At 42.7% G+C, this 26,055-nt stretch overlaps 1 protein-coding gene across 3 annotated transcripts; it reads left to right on the top strand.

Annotated features, from left to right (window-relative positions):
* The first annotated feature begins 2,995 nt into the window (after window positions 1-2,995).
* pip4k2ca (phosphatidylinositol-5-phosphate 4-kinase, type II, gamma a) lies at window positions 2,996-25,012 on the top strand. 3 transcript variants are annotated; one of them, XM_083656842.1, is made up of 10 exons: window positions 2,996-3,085; window positions 3,921-4,018; window positions 7,271-7,367; window positions 7,835-7,984; window positions 14,507-14,653; window positions 16,260-16,298; window positions 16,425-16,538; window positions 20,570-20,831; window positions 22,222-22,325; window positions 23,102-25,012. In XM_083656842.1, the coding sequence occupies exons 2-10, from the start codon at window positions 3,954-3,956 to the stop codon at window positions 23,180-23,182; spliced, it is 1,059 nt and encodes a 352-aa protein (XP_083512968.1). In that variant the 5' UTR covers window positions 2,996-3,085; window positions 3,921-3,953; the 3' UTR covers window positions 23,183-25,012. The 3 variants fall into 3 exon arrangements, with proteins under 3 accessions (XP_083512968.1, XP_083512967.1, XP_083512966.1); XM_083656841.1 differs by lacking the exon at window positions 2,996-3,085 and adding an exon at window positions 3,099-3,259; XM_083656840.1 differs by lacking the exon at window positions 2,996-3,085 and adding an exon at window positions 3,099-3,586.
* Window positions 25,013-26,055: the final 1,043 nt, after the last annotated feature.

Here is a 26,055-nt window from a genome sequence, read left to right as displayed (position 1 = left end):
CTGTGATCCAAGCGGCATCGCTCTGAATGATCTCGATCTATATTCCCTGGCTCTTGTCCCGGCTTTGTGGTAGATTTTAATTTACTTTCTTTTTTTAGGATAGCTGACACTGCCTGTGTTTGTTCTGATCTCAGTGGGCTGAAATACTGTTACGCTGGTGGTGATGTGACACAAAAATGTTTGAAAAACGTGTCTCCCCTCACCGTCCTCTCTCCCTCTCTCCAAAGATACACTGATATCACTATACATAATTGATAGAATATTTCTTTTTCTATTAATTTATTTTGGAGTCTGTATTTCCATAAAGTACTGCTTGAATTCTACATCCTACAGTATCCTATACATATATCAAGTCAGAAAAAATATTCGTATGAATATACAATCTTGGATGCATCTGTTGATTTGATTTGTCAAAATGGCATTCTGACTGCTTATTAGTTGATTGTTTGTACATATGTTGGAATTTTGTGGTTGACTGTGTGTGTTCTGAAGTGGCAGACAAAAAGCTTATGGCTGTTACCCTTTCCAAGAAGTTGTAAGGCATATTTTTATACACGTCAATATAATATTTTATATATGAATTGTTGGTTTATTTAATGAACTACAGTACAATGCCATGTATTTTTATATTGTCAGCAGTTTTCTTATTTAAAGACAGAGATTATTTTATTTCATGTTAGGGGAAGTATTGTGCTTTAGAGGCACCTTTATGGCAAAACTCATCACATTCATCAGAGCTACTCAACTGCTGTACATCTTATGGTTATATCTCATGTTTTTATTTTCCTTATTATTTATGCTTTGTTTATTTGAAATTCGGTAATGTCCATGTTACTATTATGTTTTATTTCGGCACATCATACTCAAAATTCTGATTTCAACAGGGGAGGGGAAATGATTCAATTGGTTATTGTTCTAGTCTGTCTTTCCCAAGTCCTTGCAAAAGTCATAAAAAATTGTGTGCTAAAAAATGTGATTAGAATTTATCTATTTCTGACCAATCTTGTTGTGCCAATGTGTGTGCCGTGATGATGATAGGTCCATGCACAAAGGACCTGTAAGATTTGCAAATATGAAAATAAAACATAATGATAATAAAAATGGAGAATAATAAAAACACATATATTAATATAACATCACGGGTTGAGTGTCTTCTTTTCATGAAAGGTGTTGAGAGACATTACTTTGGAAGACAGGCACTGTGTGAATGAGTTTCAAGCCCCCCCCCCTCCTCCCCTCTCTCTCTCTCTCTCTCTCTCTCTCTCTCTCTCTCTCTCTCTCTCTCTCTCTCTCTCTCTCTCTGTGTGTGTTAACATTCCTGCACAGTCATTCTGAAGCCTTGGGCACTGTATTGCTGTTGAGAAAAATGAAATACTGCATCATCACCTATTGGTGAAAGGTTTGAGCAGCAGTGATTTGTATATATAGCCTTGGTTTTCGAAGCTTCGTGTTCACATCCACTTGCTGTGCCTGTGAGAGTCCCTTTATGCATCAGCCACAGTCACATCAGGCAGCTGTGAAACAGACATTAATAGGCACATTAGTGTCGTGCTGCTTTTGCTTGCCATTACTAGGGGCATGGATAATTTTCTCCAGCCTTTCCACACAGGGACCCAATACATGCCTGTTTCCAAGGTAACAGCATAGAATATCCAATGTGTCCATGATGCATAAGACATTTTGAAATGAAGGTCTTGCAGAAAATGAAGGGGGAAGCATGATGATCCTTTGTACAATCACACCACCGACACACATGTCCTACTTCTCTATCTAGGGTGGGTTGCATTTGCTATTCTTGGAGATTCTGTTCTGTGCATGGAGCAGTTACTATGGCTCCTGCTTATACATTCAATTATCCAATTAAGACTGCACAATCATCATACTGAAAGACAAAGCATATTCACTGCACAATTAGATGTATAAATCAAGAATAGCCTATTATCGGATGCAGATCGTTTAATGAGATAATGACTCGGATTCCCTGGGTCAAGGTTGAAGTGGTTCGACATTGGACATAGGACAATATAATGGTGGTGTATCGGCAAATAATTTCCATGCATACTTTTCTTGCACAGACAGATAGGTCTGTAGGCACTAGAAGATCTTTCACTCATTCTGTCTTGCTGGCTGGGCTGGGCTGCTTCATAAGGGATGCTCATTGTGGAAGCAGGCTTTATTTTATTTTTTTACAGTGCATTGCAACAGGATTTATTTTTATACTGTAGGTACCGAACAAACAAGACAAATGTACACAATTAAATGAATTTTCGATATAACAGTAAAGAATGTATCATTGCATTAATTGCAATTATATAAAGATTACTTGAAAATTTTACCAAAAAAGATAGCAAGATTGAATGAATGAATGAATTAATCAATAGGAGATTATATCAGTGTGAACATTGTATGTGCCTCTTGTTTCCACCCCAACATTAGTAGTAGGCTATAAGAGATGTATTTGGAGTATTGAATAATTGGCCATGACATCTAAAAAATTATTTTTGTGTATGTAAAGTTTGCCCAACATTACAATGAGTTTGAAACTCAGTCATGAGAGATGTTTTCAAAGTCACCTATAGGCCTAATTATTATTTATGAGGCCGGGTTAGGGTTTATTTATTTAAGTAACTGACACTTATCCCAATCTGATCTACTTCATGTGAACCAGAGCCAGAGCAGTCATATATAGAGATAATGTAATGATACGTTCCCGACTTATCGGAAAGTTGGAATTCTGTGCTCACTTTAGGAATAATGGGAATAATGCAATGAAATGCCCATTCAAGAAACTCGGGAAAGATTTCTCAACCCTCAAAGTACATCGCATGAAACTACACAACACATTTTAAATTAAAAGTTTCATTTGCAGCCGCTAGCCAGCCCAGCGTTGCCAAACATCGCTGAGTACATAATAATGTTCTAGGACAGGAATACAGTACCGACTTCTGACGTGCACGTGAACGCAACACCTCCCAAGTATCCACCCATCTGAGGTCACCTGACGCAGAAGTATCGAGTCTCTTTGGCCTGTCACCTGTCAATCGCCAACTCACCACGTTGTTGATATTAACGGATAATAACACAGGTGGGCTCGAGGGGGCGGTGGTGGACTGTCACCGTTTGTAGCTGTCTGTAGTCACGCATGGATGAGGTTAACTAATGATTGATCACGCTTTTACTAACGTCCAATGGGTCTTAGAAAACCGGTGCAAATATAACACAGTTGGAGGAGACAGACACATCGGAGCGAGACAGACAGGTGACCTTTGGTTCGCGTGTTGCTGTGTGACTCGCTGTGGAGAAGTGCAGCGCGAGAGAGATTAGACGTTAGCTAACCGTTTTAGCTAACTGTGTTAACGGTAGCCATCAGGAAGTGTCACCGCCAACGCCAGCTCCGCCGCTGAACGAAAAGCCCGTCTTGTCAGTCATGGCTTCCGTGGGCAACTCGGGGGCCATCTCCAGCCCAATGGTGATACTAGCCCCCAAGACGAAAACGAAAAAGAAGCATTTTGTGCAGCAGAAGGTGAAAGTGTTTCGTGCCAGCGACCCTGTCCAGAGTGTGTTTATGTGGGGCGTGAATCACTCGGTGAGTCGTTGAAAGCTAACGTTGCAGCGAGCTAACGTGATGCTAATGCATTGCTGTGTGTGTGTGTGTGTGTGTGTGTGTGTGTGTGTGTGTGTGTGTGTAGCCACAACCAAGTAAATCCAGCTAGCAGCTGTAAGCATAGCTAGCAAGTACAGCCTGCTACATCCACATCATCTGTAGTAGGCTACTCAGGCGTATCAGTCATGTTTGGTGATACTGTACTCAAACAAACAGTGGTACTGTAATGTTACAGCTTCATGTGGGGTTGTGAATACTACTGTACCTTGCGACACAGTCTTAACTTGGATCCACATTGTGATTGTTCTTACTGCAGATCAACGACCTGAACCAGGTGCCTGTTCCTGTCATGCTGTTGCCTGATGACTTCAAAGCCAACACCAAGATCAAAGTCAACAACCACCTTTTCAACAAGTATGGATATAAAAAAAAGTCTTGAGTGCAGCAGTTTAGGTTTCGTTGAACCGAACGGAGTATACCAAAAGCAGTATAAATATGAAACAAATATTATTTTAGTGGATTTAGATGCTTTTTGGGAAACCCATGCCTGATAAGTTAATCTCGGTGCAATGGCTCTAACTTCCTCAAGATTAAAAAATATATATGACAAATTCCGAAGGTCTGTGGTAGACCGTAGAGCTGTGTTGAGTAAGTCAACACACCGAGAACTAACAAAGAGTAACCGAACTAAGAGCAACCAAAGTTATTTCCTCGTTTGCCATGAGAGGCGCATGCGCTGACTTTGGTTACTCTTACTGGGGAATCCCACTGGTTGCATTTGCGTTGCGTTGCGGCTGTGCTCCGGTTTTGCTACATGCTCTGTGCTCCGCCAACACTAACCGGCTGCGTGCAGAGCACGTCACGGCTCCGCTCCGCCAGACAGCTGGAGTGACGAGACCGACAAGTTCTCGCGGTGAAATCGAGCGAGACAATTTGTATGTGGGATAAATACAACAACAAACAGGCAGAAGATCATTGTTCCCAACTGGAGAAGCAGAGGAGGGGTGGGCTTGCTTGGTGTTGTCCTTGTAAAGAGGATGTGTCGTGTCATATATTATTTTGTGGTTTTCCACTTCAATGATTAACTTTTCCTCATACATGTTTGTCCTCTGGCTTGATGTTGAACGCTGTAAACACCTCTGCCCTGTTGACTCCATGCCTGGCTCCGCCCAACTTGCTGCAGCTTTGCTCCGACATCCGTGAAAAATAGAAGCCTTGCGTATCTGATTCGGAGAGCTCCGGATCGTCGGAGCTGGGACGGAGTAGACACGCAACGCAGCGGAGTAGGTGGGAGTTGACACATTGATTAGAGTGGAAACGTATCGGCTCCGAAGCCGTACCGCAGCGCAGACGGACCGAACACGGACTCAGTGGAATGTGGCCGTTAGTTCGGTTATTCTTTGTTAGTAGTCGGTGTGTGGATTTACCGTAAATTCCGGACTATAAGACGCACCGGTGTATAAGCCGCGGGACCAAAATTGACTATTTTTTTCTTCTATAAGCCGCACCGGTCTATAAGCCGCGGGTGTTTTGATGTTTAATTACCATATGAAAGGGTTCGTGCACAGAGAGGAATGTCGGGAAAGCGATGGCTGTTTGGGGAAGCTCCCATTTATTAACATTTCAACAAAACAAAACAAAAGTCAGGTCACTAATCCCCAGACAAAATCACACAACAATAGGCTATATGTGCAGCAAACCTGTAACCAGAGAAGTCAAGTCACTAATGCTCGTCTTCCGCTTCTTCCTGCGTACTGAAACCACCAAAGTCCTCATCTTCAGTGTCGGAAACGAACAGGTTCAGGGTGGGTTCGTCAACCACTCTCCTCTCTCCTTCATTGTCACTCAAAACCAACGAACTCCTCTTCATCTATAGCTGTGTTTCCATTACAGTTTTTCGCAAAAGAATTGCGATATTTCTACAACTTCGACAATGTACAATTGCGACTTGTAGGCGTTTCCATTGAAGTTGCGTTTGAGTGATTCCCCGTTGCAGCAGCTGCCACAGTGATTACGCACGGGGATCTGCCCCATATCCCGTCCCCTGCATGCTCAAATCCAACCAATGGTCAATGGAAATCCCAACATGAAGTTACAATGCATATAAACAAGCCTGATTATCAATTCAAAAGAAAATGAGTCGCAAAATGTTGCTGGCTGCGTGAATGCAGTCAGCGCGACAGGCAGAGGAAAAAAGGTAGCCTAATAGCCTACAACTGGTCCGATTTAGAGATGGAGGGGGGAAAAGGCTGATTTGGTTCTATAATTGCACCTGAAACGTGTGCAATGTATTAGCCTACTCACAGTCACTGTATTCACTTCAGACAGCACCACCGCACCAGTGTGTGCTTTTCATCCTCTCATCTCGCCGCTGTGCCAAATGCGCGCACACAGGCAGCCTGCTGTCACCATGGACCGATTTCTGCCATTAAACATTATCTAATTTGCCCGGCTACGCTTTTGCACAACACTCGTCTTTCTGCTAGGTAGCGTTGCTTCAAAGTTTTCCACTTGCTGCGGAGGTTTTGACACGGCTATCGAACCTTACTTACCAAACTTATTTTCCGCTCCTTTTCCAAGGGATAATATGGGTCACATGACGTGCAAATGCGAAAAATGTGTTTCCATTACACTTTTGCGATAAACTGCTATATCGACACGTCTGAAAAACCACCTCATGATCATCTACTGCTCGTTCTCATGCTGTCGAGAACGAGCAAAGCTTTTTTTTGGTGAAAGAATCCTCCAGGGCGCTTCTTGTTAACAGTCCGAGTGAGTGGCAGGTCGAACGTCAAAGGCACTTCATCCATATTTATGATCTGCTCCGGTTCGATGGAATATTCCTTGATCTTCCTTTGTGTGAATTCGCCGAAGTTTGTGATTTTCTCCTGGTAGTCGGGGGAGGGAGTTGATGGGCTTGTGGCCGTTTGCTTACCGTAATTACCATATGTAAGTGGTCACGCACAGAGGGGATTGTCGGGAAAGAGATGGCTGTTTGAGGAAGCTCCCATTTACCGTATTACCGTAACATTTCAACAAAACAACATAACACAACACCACCGTTGTTTATTTTTACAGTGCACACAGTGTCCGCGGTGTGGTGAAAAGAGGGCAAGAGAGGAAATTAAAACAGAAGTGGATTTATAGTTAGAAAGAGTGCTAAAAAAGAGAGATTTTTTTTTTTTTTTTTTTTTTTCTGAAAAAATCCATAGATAAGACGCACCGTTATATAAGCCGCAGGGGCCAAAAAACGGGAAAAAAGCCGCGGCTTATAGTCCGGAATTTACGGTACTTGGAAAAGCACCGTTTCCCGTAACTTTGGATTCTTATTTCATCGCGTGCCGAGAACACAAGTCACAACATGTACATGTGAGTGTTTCTGGTGCTGTTGGAATGTGTCTTTTGGGCGACTGAACGGAGATAGGCAGCTATCCCACAGACTGCCATTGTAGGGCTAAGCTATTAGCAGTGAGGGCTGTACCGCTGTTTGTACTACACGCAGAGTGAACGGCAATATGGAAAATTAGGCGAATCTCCCAAAATGCTGGCGTATCCCTTTAAGTGTATATGAGAGCGATGTGTGCGTGTTCACAGCAAATGTAACCACCAACCAGCCAGCACCCTCTCACCTCTCATCTCCCTTCCCCACCTCCTCTCCCATTGCAGAGAAAATCTTCCGGGACATTTCAAGTTCAAAGAATACTGTCCTCAGGTGTTCCGAAATCTGAGAGAGCGGTTTGGTATCGAGGATCTGGACTACCAGGTGTGTATGTGACGTACTGATGCAAAAATCAGTATGCGAATATCATAATGTTTTGATGGAGAAATACTCAAATCCAGCTCTATTCTGGCTGGTCTAATCAGTTTGTGTATGACCTTCTCCATGAGACCCTGCACCTGATGTCGCCCATTTCTATAATAATCACCGTATGTAGAAGAGACAGTCTGGCTTGAGAGACTAACAGGAAGTGGAAACACAATCGCAAGTTCTGATTGTGTTGACACTTCCTGTGACTCATAAACCTAGTCGGACTCATATGTGAGTCAAACTAGATTTGACCAGGTGAGTCAGACTAGTTTGAGCAGGTAAACAGCCGGCGTTTTGAACAGGAAGTTGTGACACAATCGGTCAAGTGGGCGGGGCTACATAAGGTGAATGCTCTTAGACAGCCCACGCTGAGTGATCCCAACCCTAACCTTTGTGCTCCCGGGTCTCTCCCACTTCCCCAGGTGTCGTTGACCCGCAGCCCCCCGGTGAGGAGCGCAGACGTCCAGGGAGAAGGTCTGCTGCTCAACTCCTACGACCGCACACTGGTTGTCAAGCAGATCTCCAGCGAGGACGTTGCGGACATGCACAGCATCCTGTCCGAGTACCACCAGGTATGGTTAACGTTGAAACGCATTAGCAGCACAGCACCCTGCTGACGTTTTCCCACAGCAGAGCCAAGCAGGGCTTACAAGGATCAGGCTTCCTAAAAGGGCCTTTCTGTGTGGAGTTTGCATGTTCTCCCCGTGCCCCCTGGGGGTTTCCTTCATATAGGAACCCCTCACCAACACACGCAATATCCTGGTCGCTGAAGTGGTGCCTCCTCTGGTCGTTCGGGGCGCCTGTTCGGAGGGAGGGGGAACTCGTTGGAATAGCGTGATCCTCCCATGTGCTATGTCCTACCGGTGAAGCTTCCCCTGTCAGGCGAAAAGAAGCGGCTGGCTACACTGCCCATGTCTCGGAGGAAGCATGGAGCCAGTTTCGGCTCTCCCCAGATCGACAGAGGGTGGAGCAGCAACCAGGATAGATAAATTAAAATGAGCACTAACGGGGGATAAAAATCGGATAAAAAATGTTTAAAACGTATTGTATGTTTATATCGGTAATCAATTAAATGAAGTTTAATCTAAACCGGAAAATCATTTGACAACAAGCTGCAGAGAGAGTGATAGAGAAAATGTACATCACATTAGCCTTTATTTGGACAATCACTAGTTATTAATATATTCATATACATTTCCATTTTAGTTACATATAGTTATGACACAGACATACTTCATATTTAGATGACCTGTGTACATACACAGATACACATCATATTTGGATAACCTGTGTACATACACAGACAGACGTATTTAGATAACTTGTACCTTACATTTGGCAGCTCCTCTCTATCGCACACTGTGCCCTGTCACCTTGCCACGGTGCTCTCTACAGGGCCAGAATAACAGATAGGTTGAGTCTACAGAGTAGCCTTCAAGTGTGCGTCAAGACATGTCATCTGATGTGTGTCCTATAAGTATCTTTGACTTTCTGTTCAATGTATGTAAGCCTGTGTATCCATCCGTGAATATACAAGCGTGCATCTCTTGGCCAAGATCTATGTCAAATATCAGACGACTTCTTCTGACTCCTGGCTCCTGGGTCCATCATTTCATTTCAACTGGTTTCTTCAAGTGGTTCACTGTTTACCTTTTGGCTGTGGAATTTCATTCTCTAACAGAGAGTAACATACATTTCATTCAGGGATATTAAGTGACGGGAATGACGATTAACTGCCATCTATCTCTAACAGATCATGTAGTGCAACCCAAGCTATTATTAAACCCACCCATGGGCACCTCGGATCCTTCTCCCCCGTCTCCGTGTTCTGTGGCCTATCTTGGTAGTCGTGGTGTGTTTGAACCATCCGGCACTTCTTGTTGTCTCGGTAACCTTTGTTTGTAGCCCAGGAGGGTTTTTGTTGTGGAGATCTTGACACGACCGCTTCCTCTGGAGGAAAGCCCTCGTCTCTTCTCAGGCAGGTGAGGGGATACGACCCAAATAAGAGTATTTTTAGATCCCGCTGCTAGCTGGGGGACAGCAGGGAGTGAGGGAGAGACGGCTGCTCAACCAGAGGACGGCGAAGCTCCTGCCCCGCTAACGTGTCCTTGAGCAAATCCCAAGCAGCTCCAGGGCTGCTGTTCTCTATCTGACCCTGACCTCTAAGCAAAACCCTGCGGGGATCAAACCAGTGTCGTTTACATTAGCTTAGCGCCGACTGTTCGGCATTGGATGATAATGGGAAATTACACTGAAATTACACAATAACTTAAATTTATCCTAGGTTCCATTGCTCTTTCCATAACAGAGCCATAGGACATAGGGTAGGTGTAGAGGAAAAGAAAACAAATATTCTATCATATCATTGGTAGTTTGACATAGATATTCGCGTTTTCATATCAACACATCTTGGTTCATAGATACAGTCGGTCTGTGTGGGAACGCCCGCAAAATGTTAGTACGGCTGGCGCGCGAGTGGGGTAAAAAATAAACAAACATATATCTCAATAGGCTGACTCACCAAAGGACGTTGCTGTGGCTCTACGCTACACGATTGGGGATTCTAGAGCAGGTACATAGACGTCTGTTCAGATGTGCGTTTACTGCGGCGGTTGAATCACCGATCGCGTCTGCCTGGGCTGGGCTAGCAGCTAAATGCTAACTGTGCTGAATGGGGAGAACGGGAGGATTTACCCCACCCTGACTGACCACCACGCCCCCCAGCCAGCTACCCCAGCATCTATGACGAGACATTGACTGTATCTACTAGGGCTGTGAATCTTCACTGGCCTCACAATTCGATTCGATTACGATTCATCTGTCTTAGATTCGATTCCATGATGCATCTCGATACAGCTCAAAGTATTGCAACTCCAAGTATCAAATCCTCAATTTTCTATATTATTACTGCACATGGCTACTTTTTCATCAATTAATACAAGCAGTCAGATAAATATCAAGTCCCTGTTTTACTTAGAAAGTGCTTTAAAATCTGAATGTCAACAGAAATTTAAACATAAACGATTCAACGATTCATCTGTCAACGATTCGATTCACACGTCCGCATCGCGATGCATCGATTATATGATTAATCTTGACACCCCTAGTATCTATAGTAGATTTTTTGTTTTCATTCTTTCTCGGTGGCCTGAAGTTTGCACGTATGATGAAAGTGAGCTGCAATAGATTCACCTCGAGTTTAGATGACTGAGTGTTCTTAATGTTAAGCATTCTTAATGTTGCCAGGCCTGGAAGGCTTCGCCTGCACTGGTATAGCAGAGTCGCATGGACACCCTGAGATTCAGACTCACTTCAAAGCTGGCAAACCAGCGAAAGCAAACTTTCTGGTTTCCTTGAGCTCGGCCTGGAATGTGTAGCCTGTGGTTCTGTAGCCTACATAAAACTGCGAGGGAGATGAGAAAAATGGCAGCTCTGTTTGAGCGGGTTTGTCGACTCACTTGGCACTGAATGACCACATTGTTCTTTGGGTCGGTTCCTTCAGAGACATTTACAGTTTGCTGCTTGTTGGGTGGGATGTGATTACAGAGTGTCAAGCTAAAAAGAATGTTATCCAAATTTGAGACATTTTTTTTAAAGGAGAATTTCGGTTTTTTACACCACGGTCCTCATTTCCAGGTTAAAATATGATGTTTCACTCACCGAAATAGTTTGGCTTCATTCGGATGCCCACGGAAGATTTTGAGCTCCGAGTAGTCTCCTCAAACAGGCTATAACGAGAGCCTGCGGCCAGCGTGGGGCATGATGGACGGGAGTGCACGCGCTCTCTAAAGCTTAATTTATACTTATTAGAAAGTGTCGCTCAGCACATGGTCGCAGACGAGAAATAAAGTGTCGCTCATGTTGCTGCATTTATGCTTCTCTCCGCGGCTCAACGGTCACGTGACGCTATAGACAGAGGGAGGCAGAGAACTAGTGCAGACAGCCAAGAGAGGGAATGCTGTCAGTGAACCCATGTCGGAGGCAAGATGTAACTGCAGCCGCATATAATATAACGACACACAACCACACAATCACCTCCTCTCTCTCTGGGAAGTTGGTCACGGTGTTCTTTGTGATTTTCACGAAGTCATACATCAAGGACATGCTGATAAAAATACCGGGGACACGTTCATTAATTTCATTTCAGCGAAAACTAAAACAAGGAAGTCGCGCGTGCCCGTCTATATAGCCAATCAGACTTGCGCGACATTATGTGACGTAGTCAGCGACACTAGACATTTCACCAGGTAGCAGACGCGGCTCGCCGACACTTGACCGTGTCGACTCAAGTCCTCATTTCTGTCGGCGACCGTTTCAAAAGTGTCGGCAGACAAAGCATAAATTGGGCTTAAATGACACTTTTTCTGTCAGATCACGGTTCATTATGGTTGTAAATATAATTATTTAGCTAATAGCTAGAAGCTAAGCTAACAGCAACACAGCAGTCAGCGTTGATCTGCCCCGGATGGGGTTACAGTGCCCATCTTCCCCCTCTGTGAAACCTTCTTCAGAGAAACCACAGAAGGGGGAAGATACGCACTGTAACCCCATCCGGGGCAGATCAACGCTGACTGCGGTGTTGTTGTTAGCTTAGCTTCTAGCTATTAGCTAAATAATTATATTTACAACCATAATGAACCGTGATCTGACAGAAAAAGTGTAATTTAGAGAGCGCGTGCACTCCCGTCCATCATGCCCCACGCTGGCCGCAGGCTCTCGTTATAGCCTGTTTGAGGAGACTACTCGGAGCTCAAAATCTTCCGTGGGCATCCGAATGAAGCCAAACTATTTCGGTGAGTAAAACATCATATTTTAACCTGGAAATGAGGACCGTGGTGTAAAAACCGAAATTCTCCTTTAAATCTCATAATTGTGCGATAGCCCGCTAAAACTTATAAATTGTCATTTTTGTTTGCTCCGCACCAAAACACCGATGCAGAATAAGGAATAGGTTTTGAAAATCGATTGTAGAAAAGAATGTTCCTTCACACAAAGCATTTGAACGCTAGCATCGTGTCCAGTGTGTTTAAGGGGACGCTGAATGAGGACACCCTGAAGTGAGTGTCTATTTTAATAGATTGTTACAGTGAGTGGTGAGCAGGGCTAAATGCCTAACCTGGATATACACACAGTAATTGGCTCTAGGGGTATAACGGAGTTCTTCAGTGTTCTTCTTCAAACAGGGGAGAAAGAGGCGTTTTACATACAGTTTATTATAAACCGGAAATGTTTACTCTTGGGCCTGTGTGTATTCGTTGTCATAGGCTAATATGACTTTTTCTCTTTTGCATATTTACATGGATCTTATTTCTCATACATTGATCTATTTGTAGCAGTACACCACAAATTGATTTTGACCACCACCACAAACAGATTTTGACTGCCACATTCATTTCAGCTAGTTAACTGCAAAGCCCTACTTTAGGGTTTGTAAGTATTGTCTTCTTGGCTGAACATCATTCCAATCAGTTAGGAAATTCCCTTTTTATTTAATTTGACTGTTTATGCCTACAAAGCAAATGTTACTTTGTACTTGAGTTCCCCCCTGGAAGTGATTTTGGTATAGATGGGCCATTGTAGCAAGCGGTATTCTAACATAGTGACCTGTATAGACGGTTTTCACCAGAGCGCAACCCCACAGCACTTCCTTTTTCTAGACGGTTTTAACTTGACAACAAAAACATTCTAAATTGAACCCCCCGCTCACTTCCTGTTGCAGTGTTTGCTATGGACATAAAAGAAAAAAAAACATTCAAGTGCAGGACTGACCATTCCGTGAAAACCGTCTATACAGCTGAGCGGCGAAAACAAAAGTAACGATGTCGAGTGAATATTTCTGCAGTTTGCCGAATGCTGAGAAAAAGGAAGTGCTGTGGGGTTGCGCTCTGGTGAAAACCGTCTATAGACGGTTTTCACCAGAGCGCAACCCCACAGCACTTCCTTTTTCTCTCATATTTTTCACACATATTCACTCGACATCGTTACTTTTGTTTTCGCTGCTCAGCTGTAGGCCTATAGACGGTTTTCACGGAATGGTCAGTCCTGCACTTGAATGTTTTTTTTTCTTTAATGTCCATAGCAAACACTGCAACAGGTAGTGAGCGGGGGTTCAATTTAGAATGTTTTTGTTGTCAAGTTAAAACCGTCTATACAGAATATACAGATCCTTTACAAAAAATGTGAATATCAGTTTTTTTTCCATAATTCTTTTCAAAAAGTGAAACTTTCATAGATTATAGATTCATTACACACAACGTGAAATATTTCTAGACTTTATTTGTTTAATTTTTCATAATTTTGGCCTACAGTTCCAGAAAACCCCCAAAACAGTATTTCAAGAAATTATTATAGTGTGAAGAAAATCAGCAGTTACCGTAAATTTCGGACTATAAGCCGCGGCTTTTTCCCCGTTTTTTGGCCCTGTGGCTTATATAACGGTGCGGCTTATCTATGGATTTTTTCAAAAAAAAAAAAAAAAAAATCTCTCTTTTTTAGCACTCTTTCTAACTATAAATCCACTTCTGTTTTAATTTCCTCTCTTGCCCTCTTTTCACCACACCGCGGACACTGTGTGCACTGTAAAAAAAAACACAGGTGGTGTTGTGTTATGTTGTTTTGTTGAAATGTTAATAAATGGGAGCTTCCTCAAACAGCCATCTCTTTCCCGACAATCCCCTCTGTGCATGAACCCTTACATATGGTAATTAAACATTAAAACACAATAAAAAAAAAAAAAAAAAAAAAAAAAAAACATTAAAACACCTGCGGCTTATAGTCCGGTGCGGCTTATATATGTAACAAACAGGCAATTTTGCTGCTGCGGCTTATACTCCGGTGCGGCTTATAGTGCGGAAATTACGGTACTTACAAATTTTTGAATCGTCTTTGCTTGACAATCCGCTGAAGCCCACGGTCATCCGTGGTATTTCCATGATATTCACATTTTTTTAGAAAGGATCTGTATATTGGGACCCCCCCTAGTGGGTGCGAGGTCCACCCACTACAATCTCTGCAAATCCTGTGGTAAACACTGCGTTTTCAGCAGCACATCAAGCCTTAATCATAATAATCCTAACAACGCTTCTCCCCCGCAGCACATAGTGAAGTGTCACGGCAGCACCCTGCTGCCGCAGTTCCTGGGTATGTACCGGGTGAGCGTGGAGAGCGAGGAGACCTACCTGATCGTCATGAGGAACATGTTCAGCCACAGACTGGTGGTGCACAGGAAGTACGACCTGAAGGTGAGGAAGGAACCGCGTGCGTCCAAAACGGACCCTTCTTTATTCTCACATCCCACTTCTCATCACTGGTTCACAGCACGCCGGAGGAAGTCAAGAGAGGCATCAATGAGCACTGCAGTGTCGGGGAGTCGTTAACTACATGTACTTCAATTACTAGTTTAACAAGAATTTTGCAGTAGTTGAGTGGTGGTTTAACTACATTCAAATTAGGGCTGCACGATATGAGGAAAAGCTGCGATGTGCGATAACACTGTTCAATATTGCGATGACGATATGACCTGCGATAAATAAATAAAAATATTAATGGGTAGGGGTGCTCCGATCCGGCTAAGCCACGATCCGATCCGATTCCGATTCCGATTCCTGGGGTCACGATCCGATTCCAGAATCGATTCTCGATTCCAACGATTCTCGATTCCAGAATCTAGAATCGATTCTCAATTATGTCGTTTTATATTGCAATAACACACAAAGGTAAATCTAAGACAAAAAATGACAAATGTATTAATGCTGAACTTCAAATTCAACTTCTGAAGTATTACAGTGAGGGCCTAAATTCATTTTGCAATACGAGTGTGTTAATTTAAGCATACGTATCAGTAAGTGGCACGGGATTCTCAAAGCCTGTGTTGAGGGTCATACGAACAAAAATGCACTCTTGAAGCTAAAAAAAAAATCCAAAACCAACAAGTTAATTATTTACATTTTTACTTCAATGTAGAACAGTAATTTCTTACACATGAGATTACTTTTAGCCTTTTAGTCATAACGATTATTGAAAGATATTCCATATTCCAGACTGAAATGTTATAACAGAAGTGGAGTATTGGCCAGAATGACATGAACATTTGGACACTTATTCAGCCAGTATCTTACATGTTGCGTTCATGTGCACTGTAAAAAAAAAATATATATATATATATCTTTTTTTCTTTTCGATAACACGTGACTTTTGCGATGTGTTCATCACGCATTTTCATATCGCGATGACGATGAAAATACGATAAATCGTGCAGCCCTAATTCAAATCTCAATAGCTTTTTCCGATAGTGAACTACTTTGGGTCATGTAGTTAATTACAAACTACATACTCATAGGATTCTCATGACTTTTTTTGCCATACAATATGGCGCAATGCCACAGCTCATTTGCCATGGTTGCAACCAAGATGTCTGCCATCGATACTATGAATTCCCCCTAGGACTGTAGCCTTTTCCCGATTCCACCTCAACAAATGTTCCCTATCCTCTCCTTAAAACACACCATCTTGCTGCCTGAGTCTTGCTGCCTGAGTCTTGCTGCCTGAGTCTTGCTGCCCTAGTCCCTAAATCAAACACACCTACACTTTACTCTGTGTCAGTACTTCAGTTGGACCTCCGTATAACAGTATGAGATTCCTGACTCCCGATGGTTTAGTTCAAGTGTTTAGATTTTTTAGTAGTAATTTGTTTTTGTAGTTTCCCCAACACTGTCAATGAGGCACCTGTTAGTTTATAGCTGTTGCTTTCACAGACCACCACCATGCTTGATTCTTTATCTGGGCAGCTGTTTAATTGTTGGCAAAAACATTTTCTGTCAAAATATTTCTAACCTGTTGTTCTTGCAGGGCTCTCTGGTGTCTCGTGAAGCAAGTGACAAAGAAAGGGTAAAAGAAACATCTTGACTAACGTCCCATTTTATTCAGTTAGTCATTTTGACCACTTCACTATTTGGCTAGTTGCTCAGTCCTAAATATCACACCAACAGCTAAAGATCTATTTTATACCTAAAGGGGAAAGAGCTTCCCACCTTCAAGGACATGGACTTCAGGAACAACATGCAGAAGGTGTATGTGACCGAGGAGCAGAAGGAGAAGTTCATGGAGAAGCTCAACAGAGATGTGGAGGTGGGTGACGTCTTTGACCGTAACAATCCTCCCGCTGCTGTTACAAACCTCCGCCACAAAGCGGCAGCATTGACGTTCTCCACATGTTTGACGCAGCACTCCTGTGTTGCCATTTTGCAATTTAGGAGGGAAAATATTGATTTGTGATCAGCGTGGTATTATTCCCCAACCAATTTCACAGAGGCAAGTCATTTAGGATATTAGCACACACACCCAGAGAGCTAAGATTGTGCTAAAATATTGAAATAAATAACAATAGATCTAGCATGTAGATTAATTTGTCTGTGTGTTGTCATGGCAATGGAGAGTGATAATCTGGGTATTTGTATAAATGTTAGAAAATAAGTAACACTACATTTCAGTAGCTTTATGCAATTAGCCTTTCTGAAAAGTGCTTGCCTTGTTACTTACTAGGGATGTCAACGGTTAACCGTTAATCGATTAACCGTCGCTAACGTCGTTGTTCGGTTATTGCTGTCGGTCTATCAGTTAATATTAAAAAAAAAAAAAAAAATTTTTTTTTTTGTTTTTTTTTTTTGTTTGTCTATTTACTCAATGAGCTCATGCCCAAACAAGGCGTGTCTATTTAGATGCTGAAATGGATGACAACTTGTCATCCATATAAGAGCCAGAATGATTTTGGAATGATTACCTGATCAAAATGTGGCAATAAACTTATAAATTTCAGCAAAGCCAACAAAAAATAAAGGCATAATTCTAACACAAAAAGCATTAACATTTCAGCATCTAAATAGACACGCCTTGTTTGGGCATGAGCTCATTGAGTAAATAGACCAAAATTTTTTTTTTTTTTTTTTTTTTTTTTTTTTTTTTTTTTATATTAAAAAATTATGAATTAACCGATAGGTTAATCGATTATTAGCGTCGGTTAATCGAAAGTGAAATTAACCGAAAATTGACATCCCTATTACTTACAGTACTACTACTACTAAATACATAGAGATGGATTGAGTGGGAGAATGAAGAAGGACTTTAACACGTTCACTGCCAACAACGAGTTGAGTCGTCAAACACAATCCAGCTGTTCACTGCCAACGACGAGTTGAGTCGTCAAAAAATATATATATATTTTTTTGACGGTGCTACGTGGATCAATGCCCCCCGCGTCTCCTATGGAGATATTGGAAGTATTGAATGTGTATAATCTATTTTACCGACCAGCTAGGTGGCGATGGTGCCCTCCCGACAGAGAGAAAGTCAACCAAAAGCAGCCGCCTCCCGCGGCTGCTTCCTCCATTCTCAAGGAAATGGCTTGCCGATTTTACAGTCATCAGTCACCAGACTCGCCGCTCTCGGGCCGCGCCAGCAGCAGCACACGGGGGATTGCAAATTTGCATAATCGGGGCTCTCAAACCCAAGAGACGAGTGAGCCCTATCCACACTCGCTGCCAGGGAGGGAGGCTGCTCAAACTCGCTGCCAGGGAGGGAGGCTGCTCAAACTCGCTGCCAGGGAGGGAGGCTGTGAACTCGCAGCAGCAGCAGCAGAGCACTCGCTTGTGACAAACGCAGGCTGAAAGCCACTAGACACGCCCACGGAGGGAGGAGTTGAAGGAGAGGGCGTTCGGAACTATATTGTTTGGATGTCTGATCTCTCACTGATGCCAAAAATAAATGGTTAAAGTGACTGTTCTGCCTGTTTAATTGAATTTCACAAAACTGCGATTATCTCAGCTTTCACTCTCAGACAGCTGAAACCATGCTGTACTCAACGGCTAATATCTACATAACTACTAACTCTACAAACTAACTCTTTTAGACAGAGAAAGCACACATTCTATTAGTACTTTTGTGAACTTTGTGTTCACAAACTCCAAGCAGAAAAGAATCCTCGGCTCTTTTAAAATGAGCCAGAATCCTCAAAAAACGGCCTGGCAGAAGCTACCTACAGCAAAAAGAAAACGGCTGGCAGTCAATGTGTTAAAGACCCCCTGAAATCAAAAATCTGTTCCTTCAGTTAGATGTCTGAGCTTCACTGTGCTGAATGATGTCTGTGCAGAGTTCAACACTATAAAGCTGCTTTCACAATCGTCTGCTGAAAGTGTGAAGTTTCTCTGAGCTCACTGAAGAGGCGGTTTTCAACAAGCAAGATTCGTGACATCACGAATCCTGGAGCCAATCACTGTCCAGTATTCAGCAGTTAAAGCCCCAACCCCAGAGCCGTATAATAGAAGAGTTCCGACATCTCCATTCACTCCAATGGACCAGTTTTTTTTCCAGGAAGTAGAAAGTGGAACTCTTCAGTAAAAAAAAGCAGCACTGTCGAGTTGCATCAAAATAGACAGTGTTGTACTTTGAAAGGGTTTTTCATCCCTTGAACTGAATCAAATTGTACATTATCGGCTTTATTTTAGCATGCAAAAGTAGCGCGAGACCCATTCCTGGCTGTTGATTGGCTAATGATTCTTGCATTTTGGTCCTCCGCTGACGCCACTCTCTTACTAGAGGACACTACCCAACCCATTCTCACTCCCGACTCGTCGTCATATACTGCAGACCGATCAGGAACCCTTCTTGTCGTCACTTTGTCACAAGTTGGGAGTGAGAATGTGTTGAAAGCCCATGTTGTATGCTGTGATTGGCTAATTAGGTTCTAGATCACCCTGATTGGTTGCTTTTAGATTTTTAAATGAGAGAGAAGGAGGGGCAGTCATCTTAAGGATTTTAACAAGATAATTAAACTTTTTTTGTGGGGGGAACCATCAGACACAATTTATTATTCAAAGTAGAGTATTTTATATACATTACATCTCGAAAGCATGACTTTAGGGGGTCTTTAAGATCAGTATAATATAAGGCAGGGGTCCCCGACCTGTGGTATGCGGGGGCCTCCCTCCCTCTTATACTTTCATATGGTGGTAATGTCTGAGGTGGTAAAAAGCTTGAGAACCACTGAGAACTATTTTCTTTTGCAGTCTCATGTAGGAACTAGCTAGCAGCTAGTGGGTGTAGTTCGGTCAAAAGAAAATAGTTCCTCCATGAAACTGCTCATAACGAGGTCTGTGGATTATCTTGAGTAACGGGGTCATGATTTCTGGAAAGAGACATTGCTGTTGAGTTTTTCAAATGTATTTCTTTGGCACTTTGAGCACCACAAGCCGAGTGCCATCCAGTTCCATTGTGTTGGAGAGAAGGCAGAAACTCTGTGGTCGATATCGCCAAAACTCAGGCAACTAACACAAAACGATATAGATGGATAAATAGCACTACAGGTGAGAGGGAATATATGTATTTTGGATTTTAGGGTGAGCTGTCCCTTTAACATCTTTTGCCATTAGGAGGCTGGAGGTGATTTTTGCATTGCATTGCTCCTAAATCTATTTCACCAAGGCAAGTAAAGTAGGTTATTAGCACACACCTATAAGACCAGTGTTGGGCAAGTTACTTTCAAAATGTAATACACTACATATTACTAGTTACTTTCATTTAAAAGTAATATGTTACTTTACAATATTACTTTCTGTGTAGAGTAACTCATTACTTATGAGACTACTTTTCCATTACTTTTACCAAAACAGCAGCAGCAGCAGAATGACATCGCCGCCCCGGAACCATTCCTAAAAATAATTTCAACCGCTTTTCCTGTTATCGTCATCTATAGTGGCTATTTGCATAAAAACACACAGTTTGATTAGGAAATGATTGTATATTTTTTTAAATATGTGCTTTGATTTTATCAAATGTAACTCAATTTGTAACTTGAGTTACTTGACAAAGTAACTGGTATAATATTACTGAAATCCTATAAGTAATAAGTTATATTACTGAGTTACTGGTAAAAGTATTACATGTAATATGTTACTTTTATAATGAGTTACCCCCAACACTGTATAAGACACATTAATCACAGCATCATATCTCGATAACAGATGCCCATTGCCTGGCCAGCAATTTTCAGCTTCTGGCAATCTTCTTTTTAATAGCATCATTTTATTACCTGTCTCCCTCTTACAGTATACCATAACTCTTGATGAGCCTCGTAGTCATTTTCTCTCTCCGTTTCCTTCCCCCAGTTCCTCGTGAAGCTGAAGATCATGGACTACAGCCTGCTGCTGGGCATCCACGACGTGGGCCGGGCCGAGCGCGAGGAGGAGGAGGAGCGCGAGGAGCCTCCCAACGAGGAAGACCTGGAGACGGAGAACGGCCTGGCCGTGACGGTGGGCTCCTACGGCACCTCCCCCGAGGGCATCGCCGGCTACATGTCCTCCTGCAAACCCCTGGGGCCCGGGGAGTTCGACCCTTACGTGGACGTGTACGCGGTCGGGAGTGTCCCAGGTAACGCGCTCGGGTTCAGGCCAAGAAATCGACCCTCATCCTAGACTCGAGAAGTGTGTAGCTAAGAACAACACAGTGACCAAAAAAGTGTTCAACAAATCAGAACTCTTCTATTTTAGATTCTTTAGAGTAGCCGCACTTTGCCTTGATGAAAAGGCTTTTGAAAGAAATTCATAAATGGGAATCAACTACTGTATTTATTTGTCTAAGCCCTGACTACCACAGGTATATCTGTATGTATGTATGTGTTTTGTTTTGTTTTGTTTTGTTTTATTTTATTTTATTTTATTTCCATTCCATTTGATCTAATCCATCTACCTATGTTGGTTTGAAGTGTTGTGTAGAATGAAAAACAGGTGTGTCCAAACCTTTGACTGGTAGTATACCAGTACCAGTATTTTATCTCAGGTTTATTTCAGATTGTAATTGATCACAGAAGCAATGCAGCTGCCATACAAAATGGGGCACTGTGAAAATGCTGTTGAAGAAAGCGCAGGATACTTACAGCAAAACACACAAGACAATTGTAAATCTAGCCATGTATTTACAGCTTAGCAGACATCGTAAAAGAGTGGAGACAGGAAGTGTTTCTCTTCAATGTCACATGATATTATATTTGGCACACCTCCATGTTTCCTCACTTGAGCCGGAGTATCATCATCATCCAGGTTTTTCAGAAGAGGATGTTAACGTTTCCATTATATCCATTTAATGAGGGTGGACTTTTGCTATGGGCGGTTAGTGTGTGAGGGGTCGTCGGTGCCTATTCACGAGTTTCCTGGTGAGACAGTGGGCGCTTACATGACACCCTCCCTCCCTGTTTCCAGCTGCCGGTTGCCTGTTTCCGCCCAGGACCGTTCATAGCGAAAGAGACTGAAAATAATCCTAATAATTGTTGTGACTTTGTACCTACCTATGTCTTGTAATGGGGCCCCCCAGCACAAGAATGTCACACGTGCATAATTGTACAACGGAGTGACGATATCTTGAATCTTGAAAGAGAGAGAGCGCTAAAAAGCTTCGTTCAATGACCAAGTATAAGTTCCGGTTTGGATGTTTAGCCTTCAAAATAAAAGCGGCCGCTATGCAACCGCATACTATTTTTAGCCATTGCTGCTAAAATAAGCCCATACAGTACCACAATTATAGCTCTTTGACAGCGACGCACACCTAGTCTCATGTGGTCAGACCCAACGTTGACGTCAGCAAGCTTCCAGCGACGGATATCATCTACGGCTGGCTAATGCGCACCTCCTTGCTAGCGAATTGTTTTTTAAACAGGAAGTCAACAACCGGCTACCACTGAGAATCATAGGAAACATCAAAGTCCAGGAAAAAGGTTGAATACCTAGTAAAATTACCCTGATTCCTCTCTTGCCTTTCTTCTCAGGAGCCCCTCAGAGGGAGGTCTACTTCATGGGCCTGATTGACGTCCTCACTCAGTACGACACCAAGAAGAAAGCCGCTCACGCAGCGAAAACTGTCAAGCACGGGGTGAGTAACGCAAGGAAGTAAGGGAAGAGTTGACTGGTCCGCCATCAGCTGCTCAGAACGTTCAGGTCTACCTGCGTGTCAGAACGTTCATCTGTACCTGCGTGTCAGAACATTCAGTTGTACCTGCGTGTCAGAACGTTCATCTGTACCTGCGTGTCAGAACATTCAGTTGTACCTGCGTGTCAGAACATTCAGTTGTACCTGCGTGTCAGAACGTTCAGTTGTACCTGCGTGTCAGAACGTTCAGTTGTACCTGCGTGTCAGGCCAGCTTTTCGTGTTTGCTCCCACATCGCGCCGTGTCATGAAACATGTGGTGTACACAGCTGATGCCGATCCACTAGGGGTGTCACGATACACTCAGTTCACGATACGATACACGATATTGGGTTCACGCTAACGATACGATACGATATTTTAACACTATTTTTTGCGATCGATTTGTAAGTTGAGGGGGCATCCTCCACGCTAATTTGAGTCATTTCACCATTTTCATCCTCCGTGTCTGTAACGTCCCTCGTCTGTTCAAACAAAGCAATGAAAAGGAGAGCGAGCATGCAATCAGATGCAGATCAGTGCCACCATGTTCAGCTTCTTTTTCTCGCGATCTGAGATTTCATCTCAACGATAACATATTGTCACGTTTTGATGTCACAATATATCGTGGGACGATATATTGTGACATCCCTACGATCCACTTTGTAACCATCTCTTCTCTCTCTCTCTCTCTCTGCTCTCTCCCCGTGTCCCCCCCCCTCCTTCCCTGTGTCTCTCCCAGGCTGGTGCCGAAATCTCCACAGTCCATCCCGAGCAGTACGCCAAACGGTTTCGCGAATTTATCTCAAATATCTTTGCGTAACACCACTTTTCCATCAGTTGGTCAAAACATCCCGCCATCCAACTGCTATTTCAAAAGGTTTCCTTCCTTATTTTTGCTCTTGTTCTCTGAAATTCCATGTTACCATTTGACCAGAAGAAGAAAGTAATGCACACACACACACACAGATTCAACTTTGGTGATCTGAGACAAGACTACTTCCATAGTTGCAATGTTATGTACTACTACTGACGCATATATTTATTTTTAAGATTTAAGGTGTATTTCTTATCGATATTAAGCACTCTAACTGACTAACTTTGGAACAAAAGGGTACTTGGAATTGGAAACAGACCGCTGCTGATCTGTGTCAAATATCATTATTTGGGGATTTCTTTCGGTCAGCTTGCTCTGGTTCCACAGGCATGAACTAATCTTAATCCCAGAATCATCTTTGATGGAGACGGGCATTGCAAACTCATGTTAGTCTCGGCACTAGACTTAATGTTAGTCTCGGCACTAGACCTAATGTTAGTCTAGGCACTAGACATAATGTTAGTCTCGGCACTAGACTTAATGTTAGTCTCGGCACTAGACTTAATGTTAGTCTAGGCACTAGACTTAATGTTAGTCTAGGCACTAGACTTAATGTTAGTCTCGGCACTAGACTTAATGTTAGTCTAGGCACTGGACTTAATGTTAGTCTAGGCACTGGACTTAATGTTAGTCTAGGCACTGGACTTGATGTTAGTCTAGGCACTGGACTTAATGTTAGTCTCGGCACTAGACTTAATGTTAGTCTAGGCACTGGACTTAATGTTAGTCTAGGCACTAGACTTAATGTTAGTCTAGGCACTAGACTTAATGTTAGTCTAGGCACTAGACTTAATGTTAGTCTCGGCACTAGACTTAATGTTAGTCTAGGCACTAGACTTAATGTTAGTCTAGGCACTAGGCTTAATGTTAGTCTAGGCACTAGACTTAAGAGACAAGCTCATGTACAGTACATGTTGAAACAGGCCATTTTGAGTGTTTGGCGTGCCAAATGTGTGGAATCAAAGCATTTTGTAGTGGGGGGTTTGCACTTTTGAATACAATCACATTTGGGCTCTATTGTGACCAGACTAGTTCAATCAAAGACAAATAAGTATTTCAGCGGATGAAATGGCGTCCCCCCCTCCCCCCCAAGCTCTCGATTTGCCAGTAAAGGTAGAGTAAAGCCCTATCAGTTGAAACGGTATCGGTGTGAGATTGAAACGAGTATCAAATCTGGGCCTGTGAACATTTTCGCCAACCCCTGTATATGTGAGCGGAGTGAGTGAGCGCCCCCGGTGGCCAACCTGAGAACGAATCTGCGTTGGCTTTTTGACGAACGATGTAGACGCGTGTCTACGGGGGAGTTTGGTGTGTAAACTGACATCAAAGCACTTCCGAAACCCGGGGCCCCCGGCCGCCATCTTTCTACACAGAGTTCCTTTGAACATTTGGGAACGCTCAAGTGTTTTTCTGCATCGCAACGAGCAACGTGTGCTATATGAATCATTGTGAATGACATAAGTTATAGGAAGAAGAAGAAGAAGAAAATCGCAATAGACCTAGCGGGTAGATCCATTTGTCTGTGTGTTGTAATGACATTTGAGAAGATTCCATAGTTCTAACCTGGGTATTTGTTATCAACTTTTAGGAAATAACACTACATTTCAGCAGCTTTATGCAATTAGCCTTAAAAAGAAAAGTGATGAGTTGTCAAATAGCATTCCAACACACTGGAAAAGGCAGAATACATGTTACTCTGTATGCCTCATGAACTTGATGATTGCACATCTTGTATTTTTGCAAATCAGCTTTTGGACCAAAATATATTTTACAAAGATTTTCTGAAAAGTGCTTGTCTTGTTGTTTCTTGAGTTGGTTGGCATGGGCGAGTGTGTGTGTGTGGAGGTGGTGCGAGGGCAGGAGCGAGATAGAGAGAAGTGGTAGAAAAAGGAGGAACTTAAACATTTTTAGGGTTCAAGTAGGGTTGCCAACCGTCCGTTAAAATACGGAATCGTCCCGTATTTGTAAACAAAAATACGTGTTCCGTATTGAGCTGATACGGGACGCGTTTTGTCCCGTATTGGAGAAGCAATGCAGTGGAAAGAGTGAAAGGCTATTTGTATTGAGCGAGAAACTGACTCTAGCCGGCTGACCCTGTTTACATTTTAAAAACTGCGACAATTCACACAACTACTGTATAACATGACATGCTTTATATTATACATCAAACTCTTGAGCTACTTCTGCTCTCACTCAGAATGTCAAAATATAAGCGATGTGATGTATAGTTTTTGAGATATTAACGTTTGTTTGGCACAACTCATACTAATAACTGCCGCGGGGTTCCGCATTTCTGGGTGGCAAGTGACGTCACGCTGATTCGTCCTATAGTCCACTACTAGTACTGACTGACCCCCTTCCTTATTTCCATTTCAAGAAGTTGGCAACCCTAGGTTCAAAGAAACTGAAAATGAAAGTTATTATGCATAATTATGTTAGGTTCAACTTTATTGTCTCGGAGGGGAAATTTGTCATGGGCACAGACAGTAAGTACACAGTTGCCTCATATAAAACATACATAAACATAACACGTAACATAAATCACAACAGAAACATTTGACACAGTGTTACAGGGTTACTTCACATAAAAATCCCAAAACATAACAAAGAACCTTTGACATTGACAACATGATGGCCTAGCCAAGAGACTATGGGTTAACGTGCAATTTTTTTTTCTTTTTTCAATATTTTATTTTATGGTTTTTCAGAACATGAGAAACAAAAACACTCAGACAGGAAAAGGGAAAAGAAAAAGACAAAAAACAAAAACAAATATACATTTCCAACTTTCCAAAGTGGTGCTACCAGTCACGTAAAAT

The sequence above is a fragment of the Poromitra crassiceps genome (genome assembly GCF_964638095.1).
Source record: "Poromitra crassiceps genome assembly, chromosome: 20".
Taxonomy (NCBI): domain Eukaryota; kingdom Metazoa; phylum Chordata; class Actinopteri; order Beryciformes; family Melamphaidae; genus Poromitra; species Poromitra crassiceps.
Note: the sequence above shows the minus strand (reverse complement) of the source record. Positions and strands in the feature narration are given on the sequence as shown.

Bases quoted from the DNA above. Each gene is read 5' to 3' on its own strand.
- pip4k2ca (XM_083656840.1), top strand. From the start codon at position 3,428: ATGGCTTCCGTGGGCAACTCGGGGGCCATCTCCAGCCCAATGGTGATA. The intron at 4,019-7,270 runs GTATGGATATAA...CTCCCATTGCAG, and splicing joins AACAACCACCTTTTCAACAA to AGAAAATCTTCCGGGACATT. The intron at 14,654-16,259 runs GTGAGGAAGGAA...TTGTTCTTGCAG, and splicing joins ACAGGAAGTACGACCTGAAG to GGCTCTCTGGTGTCTCGTGA.